This window comes from Xiphophorus maculatus, chromosome 17, assembly GCF_002775205.1.
Source record: "Xiphophorus maculatus strain JP 163 A chromosome 17, X_maculatus-5.0-male, whole genome shotgun sequence".
Lineage (NCBI taxonomy): Eukaryota > Metazoa > Chordata > Actinopteri > Cyprinodontiformes > Poeciliidae > Xiphophorus > Xiphophorus maculatus.
This window is the reverse complement of record NC_036459.1, coordinates 16,978,334-16,995,497: the sequence shown is the minus strand read 5'-3', so window position 1 is coordinate 16,995,497 and position 17,164 is coordinate 16,978,334. Positions and strand designations below refer to the sequence as shown.

The window sequence follows — 17,164 nt, the reverse complement described above, 5'->3', positions numbered from 1 at the left end:
GCTACAGATTACAGTCTCATTTCATTTGGTCTGCATCTGGTTTCTGTTTATCATCATTGCTTAGAAGGTAGAAAAAAGTTCAAATTAAGTCTCAAGTAATTCATTTAGCACTTGAGTGTAAGAGAGGTATTTAAAGTTAGGAGAGATGACTGTAGACAAGACCAAGTTAAACCACATCACATTGTTGATCCCTGTTGACTAGAGTGAGTTTGTTTTAACAGTTGAGATGAAGCAGGAAAAGACCAACAACTGTATCAATTTGGACAGTGGTGTTTGTTACATGGCCTGTGCCAAACAAAAAAGAAAAAAGGAATTTCCCAGAACAGTAAAGACATTGAAAACTTCAAGTGTTTAATTATTTTTTTTATTTTATTATTTCTGAGCAGTGTATCAACATAAAAAAACAACAACTCAGCAACATGAATGAATATATTAATGAGCATCCCCTTCTCTCCTCTACAGACAGTAGCCTTCCAGGTTTCTACCGCATCTTAACACAGTTCTGAGCCATGGAACCGGGGAATCTTCCTTCTACAGGGAGGGGAATACAGATCATTCACCTTTTCGGCTTTTATGTTGATTTTACCATACGATATAGTTGCGCTCATTGTCTCTTGGCAAAACGAAACATGCAGCATTACCCTTTAATAATCTGCCGACGACTGTTTGTTACTCGGCAGTAAACTGGTTTGGTCCAAACGAGGCAAATGAATTGTCTCGCTTGATAAATAAGAAACATTTTCCTGAACCTTCTACTACCTCGTTGGAAAAATCCCTTTAGTTAAAGTGACGCCGCAGTGGATTTCAAGTCAAGTGTGGCTGTATCAAGTGAAATATAGCACGCATCGCAACTATTCATCCTCCGTTTCTCTTCTTCATGATAAATAAAACAAACACCGTCGATCCTAGCACAAAGCAGACATTTGACACTAAACAGTGAGACACTTCACCTCACAACACAAAAGGAGATCATCCACTTCATGAACAATTGTCCCTTTCCTAGTCAGTCTTCAAGTCGCGTCACTATTTCTCTGGAGTTTTCTGAAAGCAGGTTTTGTTTCTGAATTCGACACATCTGTGGGAAACTACCAAATACTGACCAAGAGGATTGAATTTTCTAGTTTGAGATTGTTTCAGTAACATTTAAAACCTTTTCTGTTATCGATCAAAGGCAGTCTTGGAATTCATCAGCCATTCACACAGCCACAGTGTCGTCACCAAGCTTTGCATTGACACTTAAGTTTGAACAGAAATTCCTACAAACAGATTTTGTGTCGTTTGAAAGACATGACCAGATGGAGAACACATTGGATGCCATGTCTACGTTTTTGTCAATTTCAACAAATGATTAGACCCCCCTGTCAGCGTACCTTCCTAGAAGATCAAAATAGTTTAAATATGTTGAGCCAATCTGTTTACTCTAGTTTCTCCATTCATGTGCAGTAGTAAGATTTTGAATGGCAGGATTATTTCTTTAAACATGACACAAACAGAGTGGCAATGGAAGAAAAAGTCATGTTTCGAAAGGTCATGCAATGATTTTGATATCAGATCAAAGAGTTGGCAGTACTGTCCCACAGCTGGTTCCATGGCAACATTAGTCATCAAGTCCAAAACATGGCCAATGTCTTCATTGGCAAGTCAACCCAAGATTCAAGAAGTATCCAAGGTGATCCAACACATGTCCATTTAGGGAGGCCTAGCTAGGACCTCATCATGACAGAACAGGTTTGTCAAACTCCAGCCCTCTATGGCCTGGTGTCCTGCAACATCTAGATGTGTCCCAGGTCCAACACAACTAAATCAAATGGCTGAATTACTTTCTCAGCATACAGTCAAGTTCTAGTGTAGAAGGGTGACATCTTGGGGAAGACAGGCAGGAGTATGATGTTCCTGTCTGGTTCCATCAAAACATTACCAGAGAGAACCTTAGGTTATGTGCTGTGGATCTCCTAACCCTACATTTATGGTGTTGTGATCCATCTTGGGTGTTTGGAACCTTCACAGAGAGTGTGGTGACCCACCACACTCTCAGTTTAGGGCTACTGTGTGGTATTGCTGGGAACTTGCACAGTACAACCACCTGGTTCGAAGCAAACACCCAATGCAACCTCCAATCAATTACCTGCACAAAGCACTCACTGTGTCTGGTGACCTTCCTCCACTGTTCCAGATTGTTGGATGCTCCAGCAACTGGCTGGTAAAACTCACTCTCTCTCCTCATGAATCCACCACTTATTACCAATCACATCATCTATATACCAATTTACGGCGATTTTTGTGGCTGACTAAAAACAAAAAAGGGCTCGCTAACCTTATTACCCATAAGAGATGTCCACGGACGTGCATAGGATTCTGAACTTTTTTCTGTTTGTTGTTTACATCAGCGGGTACGATTTCACATAAAACACAGACAATTAAAATACAGTGAATGTCTGCAAAAAGAAAAATCCAATTTATACATTAAAAAAAAAAAAACACTAGCAGCATAAATAACACAAAAATATACAAATATTTGCCTTTAAAACCCTCACCAGTCCAACTGATGAGGGTAGCATTTTCGAGTGTAGTCGGCCAAGGCATTTGTAGCTCGACGAATAAATTACTTGCATGGAAAATGTAAGAAAAGAATTAACACGGGGGAATTACAGAGAAATGATCAGAATGCTGAAGAACTACTTTTCTAGCAGAGACCTTTAGAAACAGCTAACACAGGGATTCCTGGGAATCTTTCCGATTATACATTTACTCTTAGAACTCTTAGCAGACATCTAAGAAATGTCACTGCTCACGCACACATTTTGTTTTAGAAGTTTAGATTTAGTAAATGGAAATGACTTCCTTTTCAAGGGTGGTTTCCTGTTAATAAGCGACGGCTACATTCGAACCACGGCATGTGATGAGCAGAGTTCTTTGGTAACTCCGTAGTCTCCCCTTCTGAGACTTCATGGTTAAAGACTGGCTTTACAGGGAGCCTTTTGTTTGTTGGCGTGCTTGTGAGAGGGATAAATAAAAAAAGAAGTGTTAAAACGCATCCTACGATGGACATAAAATGAAAAATTTAAAACTCCAAACCTAGAGAGAGCACTCTTATGCTGTTTTTGACCTATTTTAGTTCCATTTTTTACTGCTTAAAGAGTCTCCTGTTTTATTATCTCGTCCATAAAAACCTGCCTTTGTATTATCACAACCCTCATAAATCACCTAAAAGACACCAGCTTATATATTTGCTTTTTGTTATACATACAATTCAAGCTGCCCCTTTACCGTTCTCTCAAAATCAATCAGCTTTATGCTAAGCTAATCTTAATGAATGCCTCCTAATTAATGTTTCCTAAACTACAGTGATACATCTAGCTACTTAAAAAGGCACTTTTGCATGTTATGTTGACTTAAGAAGCAAGAGGCTGGGCCTGCGGCTCATTAAGTTGACTGTTTTACATCTTAAAAGGACACAGAGCTATTTGGCAATGTCTCACGCCGACAGATGCTAAGCAGAAGAATTACGAGTTCCGTCTTGTTGCTTTGCAGGGAGTTACACTATTTAACCTATGCCAGTGTCCCACCTTTATAAAGGAGGATTCCAGCAGGATTTGGGTGTTTGCTCATTCCTAAAATATTATACCACGAGTGTGATGCTCTTACTTTTTTGATATCCATCCTCAGATATTACGTATCTTAAACAGAGGACGCTCAATTAAACCCCAAACAGAAGACAAAAAGGTGAAACTCACAATATACAGACAACTCAAGATGTCTTCAGTCTAAACCGATTGTGAGATTACGATTAATAACACTTTAATACCTACGCTGCAACAGCAGGCGGCGACAAACCGAACATCAATATCAAAATTAAAAAACGGAACTTGCTTCGGGTCGGAGCTATAAAACTCATTGGAAATCGTGCTGGAATTCTCCGTACAGCACAGCAGCATGTGTGCTTCAGTAGTTCTGGTTCTCTTCGGTCACCCAGACTTTGATTACAGTGCTGAGAGCTTTTAAGCAGACGTCAGTTTGCAGCTGTGTTAATGTAACCGCCAGTGTATCAACTATCAATGTGAGGATGCAGAAAGCAGGGATTTGTATTCAAGCCCCATTCCTGCCATCAACTTTTAAGCTGAACATGCAGATATGCTTAATTAGTGTCCTAGTTAAAGAGCTGGCCCGAGAGCTATGGCTAGAGACAGCACACGTGAAATATAAACAACCGAGGTAATGCGGCGACGCTCCGTCGTCTCCCAGCTCCTTCCAGTGGGGCGTTTTCTTGGCGGCAGAGCTGACCTAAATAGCTTGTGACGATGGTTACGTTTAGACCGAGGGGCCGACGGTGTGTCGCGGCACCGGCGTGGCCCGTCAGAACCGGTGGGGGCTCGGCGGCCCGACCCTGTGTCCGTTAAACGTCTCTGTGTTTGCTTTCCTTGAGCGTGTCAGGCCTTTCCTGCCTTCATGTACGTGGGGATGGTGCCTCGCTGAGTCAGGCCCTCGAACCGTTTGTACGTGTAGTTCAGGAACACCCAGTCCTTTGATTTGAAGTCAGGCTCTGTTGCATTGGCTGTCAAAAACACACAGAAAATTGATTCAATTGACTGATAAAGATCCGATGTTGGAAAGGAGGAGTTATGTTAGGATTGTATTCTGCAACTTCACCCCTAGATGTCACCAGATTCTCTACACCGTGCCTTTAAGTTCACTTTGTTTTCAGTTAAATAATAGTAATATTTACAACAGAGGTAACCTCATGCGTGTGTGATGCGAGTAGCCGCTGTAAAACTGAGTTTTACTATGATATAAACTGGAAAACATGAGACATTTGATATGACAAACCTGGCTGAAGGATGTCTGATTCAGGGAAGTCGTCAAAGTTTGAAGTGTCATCAATACTTTTGATTTCGATAGAAATGGCTGCCGGTCGCTCCCTGTGGACGGAGACAAGAGGTGTTCCATCTTCTGATAAAAGGTTAGTGTAAAGTGAGTCCGCGTTTAGAAAAGCAGGTTTGTTTGTACCTGATGTGTTCCCAGTCCACTGACTCAAAGAATGGATGACTCTTGATCTCCTCTACGCTCACAGCTCCGATTCTGTTCTCCGCATCAGTGCAATACCTTCAGTAACACCCAACAGAAAATTAAAAGTGAAAAGCGAAAACAGAACTGAAAACTTATAGAAAGACAGCACATCCAGTTTCGGGGTCTGATCTTCCCGTGAGATTGGAAGGTAGGAAAAGTCAATGTTTGAACCTTAAAATCAAGTCTTTGGCCTTCTCTGAGATGGGGACTTCAGGTGGGAAGACGAGCGTTTCCTTCCAGTTCATGACCTTCCTGTAGGTCTCCTGTGGCGTCTCCGAGCAGAAAGGCGGGTAACCTGCCAACGACCCGAACACGCAACAGACAGAAGAAACAGTGGTGATGCCTCAGTACCATCTACTGAGGTTTGAAATCCTACTTAAAGTCTTAGAGCTTAAACGTAAAACGTATCAATCCAACAACACCAAGAAGGACTCTGTTCTTACCGATGAGCATTTCATACATGATGACACCCAGAGACCACCAATCACAGAGCTTGTTGTACCCTGTCTGCATGAACACTTCAGGAGCGATATAGTCTGGCGTTCCCACAGTGGAATAAGCCTGTAAGTGAGCCGCAACATTCAAAACTCAGCTTTCTAAATGGAAGATATGAAAATCAAGTCTAAAACAGGGAATAGCCCGGTCCGACTCACTCCCTTTAAGCTCATCGTATTGATTAAACAGACCAAAGATTTCTTGTTTTAACTTAGTCGGAATTACAAAGATTATTTTTATATGCTAAATGCCAGAAACCTCGGTGAGAACAGATTTTAGAAATGTTTTTGTAACTTTCCTCGAATTCAGAAGCTTATATCATCAGTATCATTGGTATCTGTCGCTTAAAAATGTATGACTTGGGACGTTACAAAGAGAAATTCTAAAAAACAGTTCTCGCCATATTTTCAGGGATTTAGCAAATAGAAAAAAAAATTGGTAATTCTAACTAAACTAAAACAAGAAAAGTTTGGTCTAACTTCAGACAGTCAGAAAAAAAAAAGTTTGTCTTTTTATTCGTTGTATGTAAATATCTGGTTTGAAATGTATAGACAACATGAAAAAGTGCGGTCCATGCTCGGATGACAGCGATTTTAAATGAACTCCATCTGGAGAAGAACTGATCAAATTTGACATTTGCACATGTTGAGTGCATGAAAACACCAAAACTACACTTCAGCTACAGTCTAAAAAGGATCCGTACCAGCTGTCTCCTGTTCTTCTTCCAGGTTTCTGCTTTCCTCTTTGAGTTCATGTTCTGGAAAGCTGGGAAAAAACACACAGAACAAAGAAGAGAAGCACCGCATGAAACAAAATAGAACAATCTCAATTATATGCTGCTGCTTTTATTGATATTTGGTTCAATCTACTTATGCGGCTCACAGAAATCACTGGGTGGGTTGTGCGTCAGGTTCCTGTAAAACTCCGTGCGATGAGCCTTCTTCAGTCCGGTGCACAGCCCAAAGTCAGACAACTTCACGTGACCCTGGAAGCAAACCGACATTCAGTGACACTACGACTCTGGAGTCATTTGAGGGTCATGCGTTTGGTTCTGACCCTGGAGTCCAGTAGCAGGTTGTCAGGTTTGATGTCTCTGTGGATGAAGCCCAGCTGGTGGATGGAGTCGATGGCGAGGACCGTCTCTGCGATGTAGAACTGCGTGGCCTCTTCCGACAGGGTGTCCTTCTTCATGAGCAGCGTCATCATGTCGCCTGGCAACAGAAGGGCAGGAGATGTTTCTCGCTTGTTGAACATCATCGGATGCTGTGTAGGGGGGTAAGCACCTCCAGGCAGGAACTCCATGATGAGGTAGAGGTTCCTCTTGTCCTGGAAGCTGTAGAACATCTTGACCACCCAGGCGCTGTCCGCCTCCACCAGGATGTCCCGCTCCGCGCGGATATGAGCCACCTGCAGGGGGAGCCGACCATGAGGTTGAGAACACAGCAGGGTGTAATCTTGCGATTGGAACGGCAGAACAAGGAGTCACCTGCTCTTTCTCCAGCATGTCTGCTTTCCTCAGGATCTTCATGGCGTAAATGTGTCCTGTGTCCTTCTTCTGCACCAAACGGACCTAGACGAAGAGAACGTTCTCGTTTTATTTAAACGTATCAATCAGTCATTCAAGTTTATTTGTTCAAAGTGAAAACATAAAAAAACCATCAAACACATCATGTAGTCAATAGTTGTGAAAACCAATAGCAGATATTATTTTTGATGATGTCAAGTGACTTGATCACTTGACTGTATGATGTTTTTATGACTTTATTTTTGTGTTTTTATTATGTAAAGCACTTTGAACTGCCTTGTTGCTGAAATATGCTCTACAAATTAACTTGATTATTTCATAGATAGATATTGAATAAGAGAGTTCCTAGGATCGAGCTTTGAGGTACCCCACGTGGGACTTCTGTCCGCTTTGGTGAAAAGTTATCTACTGAAACAAGGAAATCCAGGTTTTTTTATGTAAGATTCGCAACAATTGAACCAACTGGACTTTTAGTTCCACTCAACCATTTTTGGACTAAAAAAACTTGACCTACCTCTCCAAAAGCTCCCCTTCCGATAACCTTTAGAGATTCGAAGTCGTCCAAGCCGAGCCGCGTCCTCTTCAGACGCAGAAACTCCGTCTCCTTACGGGCGTGTTGAGAGCGCCGCATCACTTTCTGCAATGGTACAGAGACGCCGAGTTGCCCGACTGACTTCAAAAATTACAATTTCGGATTTTTGCGGTGATTTCATGTTTGTACAGTGCCTAATTAAAGTATCCCAGCCCCACGGACATCTTTACTATCTATTCAGTTCATCTACAGCTGAATTTATATAAAACATAGGGAGGCAGTCGATTTTGCTGGATTTCATTTAGGGACATTGGATTATCAGAAGGCTGAATGTACTAGGTTTGCATTTGTGGGGAAAAAATAATCCTGAGCCATTATAAGTTTGAATATCACATAAAATCCAAATAGATCTATTGAAATTTGCGGATCTAATGTAAAAGAACATGAAAAAGTTGGATTTGTACCTCCTCGTCAGGCAAACCCTCCTCTTCCATGGCCTTCTCCAGCTTCTTCTGCCTAAAATGAGGAAGACGCCACATAAAACAGGTCATTCAAAGCATTCACAGTAAACACGCATGATAAAACATCTCCAGTTTCTAGTTTCCTCCAAATAGGCCTGTGAACGTAATTGTTGGAGTGGAAGCTTCCAGGGAGCGATTCATACGACAAAGGAGGTGTAGGGTGTTGGTGTAAACAGAGACTCGTGTGTCTCCTACAGGAGTTCCCTGAGCAACAGGTCAACCCTCAGGTAACAGGAGAGTGACAGGCGTTTGTTTTGTTCACACCGTCTCGGGGACTGTTCCCTTATCTACGAGCCCGAGCAGTGGAACGCGACGCTGTAAACAACAGCTCCATCTAGCCTCGGCGACTCTCCCGTCAGCCGCTTTTACCTCATCTCCCGCTCCTCGTGCTGCGTGAGCAGGGTGCTGTAGAAGTTCTCCAGTGTCAGCTTGGCCACTGTCACCCTCTCCCGGGTGTGGTTGCTCATGGGAAGGGCAGCTGCCGTCCCTCCCGTCATGGCCATGCTATCCTGGTGGACAACAAAAACACAAACGGATGAGTCGAGGAGGAAGCAGGTCACCTTTTGAATGGAACGGTTTTGAGTTTTGGCAGGTTACCACGAGAACGTGCTTGTGAAACTTGGAGCACGGGATTACAGCGTAGAGGCGTTTAGGCTACGTTCACACAGAACGTCTTGATGCTCAAATCTGATTTTTTTTCACTGAAATCCTTTTTTTTTGCCGTGACTGTTCATACTGCTAGTTAAATATGCAGGAGAAGAACGTTGATGTCACACAACATTGCATTGCTTACGGAAGTGATAGCAAATGGAACCGTTCATGGAACGATTTTAAATTTTATTCAGCAGTGGGAGTCGACAGTATTGTCCCACGATCATCACAAGACGAAGGAAGCTGATAAAAAGAAAGTAAAACTAATATCGACGGCTGTTTGTGGAGAATTTACAGAAATTTCTGTAGGCCATGTCTGTTGGAATGTGTATTCAGAGCCAAAAGTGGTGGGACTGCGATGTGCTTCACTGACACAGACTTCTGTCAGAATTTCGTAACCATAACCTTCTGAATTATGACGTACAGTACGTCACACACTGATGACATGAAAGCCAGATAAAATGCAACATGGCCGTTCAGGCAGCAGACTGTTCTCACTGCATAATAAACAGAGAGGCTCCTGTCCACCCAAAATGATGTCTGCGCTTAAACACCTATCTGGAGGTTTCATCATCGGCTAAAGATGTGTTATTAATGTTCTAATAAGACAGTTATTTCTCAGCTACCAAAGAAGCCACAGCATTAAAGCTCCAATAAGCCTATTTTGGCTGATTCATGGCAGCTGTGAAAGAAATTTATGATCTTGGTTCTAGTGGCAGTATTATTGTCATACTTCTATATACTGTATCTATATCACGTGTATCCAACTGGTAAACTATATGAATGCTATGGGGATTGTTTTTGTTTTTCAGATTCTATCTGGTATCTCGCTAAGATATTCCAGTGAGCCACGAAATGGAAAAGCCACATGCTTGATGGCCCATGGGGTTTCATTTCATTTAAAGGTTTGAACAGAGTGGACTCTTTCGACTTTAATGGTCTTCGTTTAAACCGGGCAGGCCTAAGAATAAATAAATAAATAAAAAACCGGCAACACATTTGACAGCCAAGTGATTCCCATTCCCCTTCAAATACAGGGGGGAAATAAAGTGTTTGCCTCTCACAGGTGGCGTCAGTTTTAATGATAAAATCATCTGAGTATTGAGGAAAAGATGGTGAACAAACCATAAACAGACATGCCAATCAAAAAGATCGTGATGACTCTATTGGGGAAACATTCTGTTGACTACCTAAAGAGGATGGTAGTGTCATGATGTGGCCAGTTGATAAATCAGTCTGGACGACATTTACATGACAAACTGATCGTATTCACAGATCTTATCTGCCTAACATCAGCATCAGCAGGTGAGGCTTTTTCAAATATCAGTGAAAAAGAAAGCTGGAGTCGGCGAAAGCCCTGCTCTGAAACAGTCACGAGGATAAATTGTCACAGGAGTTATTGAGATAGTAATGTCGTTGGCTTGACACCATTTCCAAATAATGTGTTGGTAATGGCATAACAGTGCAAGAACTCAAAGATGAATACAGAACAGGACGACATTTGAAATATAAAAAAATAAAATATAGCCAAAAGCAATACAAGAAAAAAATAATAATTAGCCTTAAAAAAAAGAATAATCAAAATTTAAATTGAGCTTTTTTTGCTGCAGTGAAAAAAAAAATATATATATATATCATCATTAATAATCAGTATGTTGCATTATTTTTGCAGCAGTATAAATAATTGTTGCTTTTCTATTTTACATAAATTAAAAAGAAGGTCATAACCCAACTCGAAGACTACAAGACTGCTAAAGACAAACTAAGGAAATAAGTTCAATTTTCCTCCTCTTTAAGGAGCTGAATATTGATGAGAGCAGATTATGCAAACGTTACGTAAGAGAGTGAAAAAGGGACGAGGGTGGACGTGCATATCACTAAAACATTTGGCAGCGCGCCATCCGAAAGGCATGAATGGGTTAGATTAGCTCACAAAGACATTAAACAAGCCCTGCGGGACAGATATAGGAGCCGTGTTTCGTCTATTCCCCCGGCCCCTTTTCCCGTTTCGGCCCCGAAGGTCCCACAATAACAGGACACTTCCTGACTTCTGAGGGAAAATCCTCTGAATCATCGCTGCAAAGTCCCTGATTTGGAGCGATGGGTTTATTGAGGTTAGTCAACCTGGGTTACTGTAAGAAAGAAGCACAGTAACCCAACACTTCTTCTTCCTTGGGTTAGGTTGTCAGTATACAAGAAGAGTAACTAAAATCCTGCTGTTTTGATTGGATGCTGGTGACTGAGGGAGGTGAGTGGAAGAGCGGAGGCCTCTGAGGGGAGTGGAGCGATGAGGGCCACATCTAATGCACAGTGTAGGGGACAAAGCTGGCAGGAAAGGTGCAAAATGCAGCCATTGATTGTCTGACAAGGAAGCTGTGGCCGTAACAGCCGATGCTAGGCTTTTCTCTGCTGTCTGGCTAAGTCATGAAAATAAATATACATGATATCCTTCTTTGAAAGACTAAGCCCTTTATCCAATTATGACACCCTTTCTTTTCCTTTCAAGATAAATGTGTTTACATTTTCTAAATGTAACAAAAATCAAATATTACAAACTGCTTACTTTGTAACAAATATTGGTGTGTTTGGAACCGAATCATTTTCAGTTTGGTCAACCACCGCTCGAGACCGGCCAGTAAGAAATTGAAAAAATTGTATATTCTACCAATCGTAACGCCGGTTTTGGTGAGAGACGATGCCTGTTTCCATCTGTCGATTGGGAATGAAGAATGTGTCTTCAACACATCAACAGGGGGCGATACGCAATATCTAAAGAGAGAGTAGAAGCAAGATGTCCTCCTTGCCTCTGCAGCCCGTTCGCCATCCTGCTCATTGTTTTTTGTAGTTTTTTTTATTCACAAAATGTACTTTCTTTTGAACAAATAAAATCAAATAGACGATTACTGTTTCTTCATCTTCAGTTTGGTGAAGATAAAGGTGGAGATGACGCCACAGTTGATGCTGAAGAACCAGGCATCCGATTAGAACCAGATTTGGCGCTCGGGAGCTTCGTTTTTTCCGGCGGTAACGCACAACACGGGTTCAAAGTCACGTTTGGGAAGTTGGACGGGTTCCAGAATGGTGGAAGAGTGACAATTCTGAGTGGTAAGGTGAAGGACAGAGGTGGAAGGAGCAATTTGTAAGCAAACTATTTTTTTTAAGATTTGTCGTCAAGAGAGAGCAAGACTTCAAGCAAATAACAGGAAGGCTCTACGGAGTACTCTTTTTATCGGCTTAGGAGCTTTACGCAAATCTAAGTTAATAGTTAGGATTTTTTTTGTGTGAAAACAGAAAAAAGGCTTGTAGGGAATTACATAGTTGGACTTTTGACAAACTGGGGTTACAAAATGTATTTACTGCCAAGTCGGCAGGAACCTGAGTCATTGATATTTTTATTAAATATCAGATATTTTTAACATAACATGTTATAACTACAAATATGAATATGAATAACGACTCTTAAACAAATCAGCTTTCTTTCTGGACACAACCCAGAACCGCAGGCTGAGACTTAAAAGCCTTCAGACCAGTTAAATATTACTTTACTACACTGCTAATATAATACTTAGAAATCAATGTGCTGAATGATATTTAAAATCATCCTTGTGTGACTACAGATGTAAAGGTGGTCTGTGTACCTGGTACTGTGTATCAACTTTCGCCAAAGTTATAAAATCCCTTAAACTGGAACGATGACTGAAAGTAACTGGGTCCACCACATAAATAAATGGTGTAGAGATAAAAAAAATTACAATGAAATAAAAAATACAGGCTATTAGAGACTGAATTTTAGCTGGATTTCTGGGGGCATTTTTCCAAAACAAATCAGACAGCTAGTGTTGAAATATTGCAAACTGTGAGCTCCTGTGCATCAGAAGCCATGACAGTGGGAGCATTTCACCCCAGAGCTGCCCTGTTTTTCCATGAGTCCGCCTCCGACACAGTGAGCTGCTTACGGTTTTTCCTCTCTAAGTGGACCTCGGCTGCGCGCGCCAAATAAACGCAGCTAGTGCGAGCGCATGCAGTGACGTTTGGGAAAACCTGATGGCTTCTTTCCATTGAGGAGAAGCGGACCGAGTACGTACCTTTCTCTGATTCAGGTTAGCAGAGCGGCTTGCGTTTCAGACTGACATAATGAGGAAAGTGTAACAGACTGGCTGCGGCATGACAGATTTGCCAGGCCGGGTTATGGGTTGTTGTTTTTTTAAGTAATGCACTGCGTAATGTATGCTAACTTCCTATGCAGACAGTGTGTCTAGGAGGAGGGCTACCGGTTTTTACAACCCTATGAATTCTGGTCACTCATTGCAGGAGGAAAATTCATTATTGGGATCAATATCATTCTACTTATTAAAGAAATATAATGCTCTTTGCTGCTGCTTGTTTAATTTGCACTGTTTACTCTTGGTCTGAGTGTTGTTCGTTAGGTGAAAACACCCGTGGCTCTTACCTGCCACATGCAAGCACGGGTAAAACTTGGTTTTTACATGCACTGTATGAGTGGGATTGCATTTAAACTTAATGACGTGAGTAAAATAGAATGGTTATTATGGAATTTGGACCAATTCCTCCTGAAAGAACTGGTGTAACTGAGTCAAGTCCACTAGCTCAGACACATGCTTTCAGGTCAGGACGGGGTTATAGCAGTTAGGATTTTTTTTTTTTTTTTATAATAGTTTAGTTTTATTTTATTGTGACTTTTTGTCTTATTTAGTAAGTTTTAATTAGTCCTTAAAGTCTGTTTGATAGTTTTTGTTAGTTGTTAGTAAAATATTGTTTAGTTTCAGTTTAGTTTTTATTATTTATACTTTTATATATATATATATATACTTCGGGTCATTTTTAGGTGCAGAATTAAAAAAGGTCAAAGTGTTGGTTTGTGATCGTGTTTACATCGATCCACTTTGAGGACAAAAAGTGCCTAAGTGTTCAGCTGTTGTCTTGATTTTTTAAGAAAATCTCATTTGTGAAGTGTAAACCAAACCAGGTGTTCTCAGGCTGTTTTCCTCCAATCAGTTTGGTCCGACATTTCTGGTTTAGTTTTCACTGTGCAACTTCTACATTCAGGTATGTAAAGGGATTTATTTACCCGCCAAAACCTTCACAATACATTCAAAGTAAAGCTCGTGACGTTAGAAATTTCAGTTTTAATATATTTACTTTCACGTACAAGACCATGACGTGTGGATGCAGTAACAAAAAACCTGCACTAAGTGCTCTCCTTTGCAGAAACCCTCCATTTTTGATGTTTTCAGTTCAACTGTTAACAATAATGTAACAAAAACCGCACGGGCGGGTCCAGGTCAGATTGGCTTTTAGTTGTGGTTCAACTGTACACAGCGGCTGGACACATTTTCTTGGGCGTTCTCCTCAGCTCCGCTGACGTGCCACGATGATGTTTAAATTGTTCGCTCATCTAAATTTTGTTCCTGAGAAAGTTGATCATTCCAGATCTTTTTTGAGTGCGTCGCAAATATATTTTCGAAACATACGAAAAAAGCAAGACACGCCACACCACAGGTGGAAGCGGTTATGAACTGGTCAGAAGGTGTTATGTGGACGACCTGGGTCCAGCAGAATGTAGAAAATGAACCGGCTGCACTCCAGCGGCGCTGCACGGCCCTTTAAATCCATCTGAAGGGACTGAATTTGGCTTGAAGTTAACCAGGTCCACCCTGTAGCTAAACAAACAAGGCTGCACCACTCAGGCATTAACAAGGAAGGCATTATGAATGCAAGCAGCCTGTTTAGAAGCTCCAGCATGCAAGCTTGAAGCAGCCCATTAAAGCTAAAAACGACAAGAGCGTCCAGCGAAGCAGGGAGGGTCCGGCATTACTGCTCTGACGGAACAGTTCCATTTGTTCAAGACGGCAACAAGACGTTTGTCCTGGTTACTCTGCAGAACCGCAGCAGTTCCTCAAAGATCTGTTTCAGCGAAGATTGAAAAGTGTTCCCCCCTGGCATGCCGTGGTGGCGTAGTGGATAGCGCGACCCACATTTGGAGGCCTTGAGTCCTCAACGCGGCTGTCGCAGGTTCGATTCCCGGACCTGGCGACATTTGCTGCGTGTCTCCACCCCTCTTTCTTTCCCCCTTTCCTGTCAGCCTACTTTCATATAAGGGACACTAGAGCCCACAAAAGACCCCCTGGAGGGGAGGGGGAAAAAAGTAATTCCCCCTTTAACAAGTGCTGACACTTGGGGAATTATCTAGAGAGCAACAGCGTTCTGACAGGAGTTTTAAAAGCTTCTTCAAAACGCAGAGTTCCACCGGCTTACAGGTAACCAGCTGAATCTAATTCACAGCAAAATCGACAACAGAACAAACAATAACACCTTTATCCTTCTAAGACCCGGATTTCTCAGAATGTGTAAAATTCTCCAGTCAGACGCGCTCCACCCTTGCAGCACTGTTTTCCGTCTTGAATGAGACGACTCATTTGTGACGCCACTGAGAACACGCATGAGCTCACACGTGCAAACACTCCCAAAACACCCAAACAAGAAAATGATCATCAGTCAGACCTGCTTCATGAAGCCTTAAAATATTAAGGGTCTTAAAAAGGAGCCCTTAATATTTTAATAAAACAATTCTTATGCTCAGGAATGACAACTTTGTAATTCATCCAGAATGAAAGCAACAGGAAACAGGCATCTTTCAGATTCTAAGCAAATTGAACAAATTGAATTACATCAAGGTTTTGGTTTAGCAGATGGTTCTGCAACTCCTCCAGAACATCGCCACCCTGACAATGCTCTGCTGCTATCTGTGTTCTTTACGCACTGCAGACAAAAATGCTCTTGAGTTCCGTTTTTTTTTTTTTTATTAATCTTGATCCATAAGTATAAAAGTATTTGTATGTGGAGTTCCTCAAGGCTTTGTTGTCGGGTCGCTTTTATTCAGGCATGAGCCGGCCGCCAAAATCAAGATTTGCAAAAAAATAAAATAAAATAAAATAAAATACATTAAAGAGGAAAAAACAAACTGAGTCGGAAATCTGCAAAAAATGTTCTAATAAATTGTTCCTGACAGCCACAGTCTATTGGCTGAAAGAAGGCAGAGACTTTTCCCTTGAAAACAGCTATTGTTATTATCAATAACTGTAATAACCAACATGCTGTCTTATTTTAGCTGAAGTAGAACTGATTTGCTTTTCTGTTTTAAATAAAATATATCTTTTAGCTTTTACTTTTTTGTACTTCACGTTGTATGGCAAAGTTGTGGTATTTTAACTGAGAGAATGACTCAGGCCTTTATGCAACACCTTATCAAAACCATCTTGTCTGAGATGCAACTGCATTCGCGTGCATCTGGTTATGTAGATCCATAAATACACATGTTGATCAAAGGTCCTCAAGACTCAGCTCTCGGGTCACTTTTTAGTTCATATCCACGAGGCTCCTCAAGCTCCATGAGATCACAACATCTTGTACTATATGCTGATGATACAACTTTCTATTTGCGTGCCCTCATGACCACAGTGTTTTGTAGTGTCTGACTTAGTGCAGGTATATCAGTGAGTGCATCAGGCGTAATGTTATAAAGAAGTCATCGTTATTGCTTAACTAACCTACCAGCATCTTAAAACTAGAATTAAAGCTATTGCTTTTGGATTTTGCTAATTTTTTCAATTTTATTTTATTTTCGGAGGCATTCGAAATTGCTTTGTGCATAATGGACGTGAGAATAAACTCGCCCTCATCTTATATAGGCTCTATTGTAAATAAGCGCTGTTCAGACAATATTAAAATGGTATATTTTACATTTCACGTGCATTTTTTTGTATTTTACCTACCTCCGTGTCCTGCTCCAGAGTCAATTATTGGCGTGCCGCCAGCACACAGCAATATGAGGGAAAAAATATGTAAAATAATCCGGTCTGTGCCTAATATTTAGGCAGTTTCGGGCTGGTGGAACCAGTTAATATTGGCTGTCCGTCAGAGACCTATGAGGATGAACAGTAAACATCACCGGTATCAACGCCAAAACCACAACAAAGCTCTTCTGTCGCTGGCAGCAACCTCACCTAAAAATATTAGAAAATATTTAACCGCCTTTAGCTGTCTACCCGACCCTCCCAAAAATATCAGCCGCCTTCCCGTTTCAGTCGCTACAAAACATAAAATAAGAACCGCTGCTTCCTGAGCTCGTCGGGCTCATCAGACGCTCTGGGCTGACAACGCAAACACGTCGACATGGAAAAAACGTGAGCGACGTCCAATCAGCGGCGTCCGAAACGCGACTGCTTTTCCTCTAGCCAATCACGACGCGGACACAACGTAGAGGAGCGGGCGCTTCAACCAATGAGAGGGCCTCTGCCGTCACACAACGGACGCAGGTTTATTCGGCTAGCAGGCTCTCTCCTCTCGGCAGCTATG

At 41.6% G+C, this 17,164-nt stretch overlaps 1 protein-coding gene across 1 annotated transcript; it reads right to left on the bottom strand.

Annotated features, from left to right (window-relative positions):
• Window positions 1-348: 348 nt before the first annotated feature.
• On the bottom strand, window positions 349-17,091 carry stk38l (serine/threonine kinase 38 like). Its single transcript, XM_005808036.2, has 14 exons — window positions 16,582-17,091; window positions 8,507-8,646; window positions 8,081-8,132; window positions 7,599-7,721; window positions 7,046-7,129; window positions 6,843-6,966; window positions 6,616-6,770; window positions 6,442-6,544; window positions 6,263-6,324; window positions 5,508-5,625; window positions 5,236-5,359; window positions 5,005-5,100; window positions 4,825-4,916; window positions 349-4,552 (listed from the first exon to the last, which is right to left on the bottom strand). The coding sequence occupies exons 2-14, from the start codon at window positions 8,638-8,640 to the stop codon at window positions 4,428-4,430; spliced, it is 1,392 nt and encodes a 463-aa protein (XP_005808093.1). The 5' UTR covers window positions 8,641-8,646; window positions 16,582-17,091; the 3' UTR covers window positions 349-4,427.
• Window positions 17,092-17,164: the final 73 nt, after the last annotated feature.

Bases quoted from the DNA above. Each gene is read 5' to 3' on its own strand.
- stk38l (XM_005808036.2), bottom strand. From the start codon at position 8,640: ATGGCCATGACGGGAGGGACGGCAGCTGCCCTTCCCATGAGCAACCAC. The intron at 6,771-6,842 runs GTGCTTACCCCC...TTCTGTTGCCAG, and splicing joins CATGGAGTTCCTGCCTGGAG to GCGACATGATGACGCTGCTC. The intron at 5,626-6,262 runs GTACGGATCCTT...GCTCACTTACAG, and splicing joins AGAAGAACAGGAGACAGCTG to GCTTATTCCACTGTGGGAAC.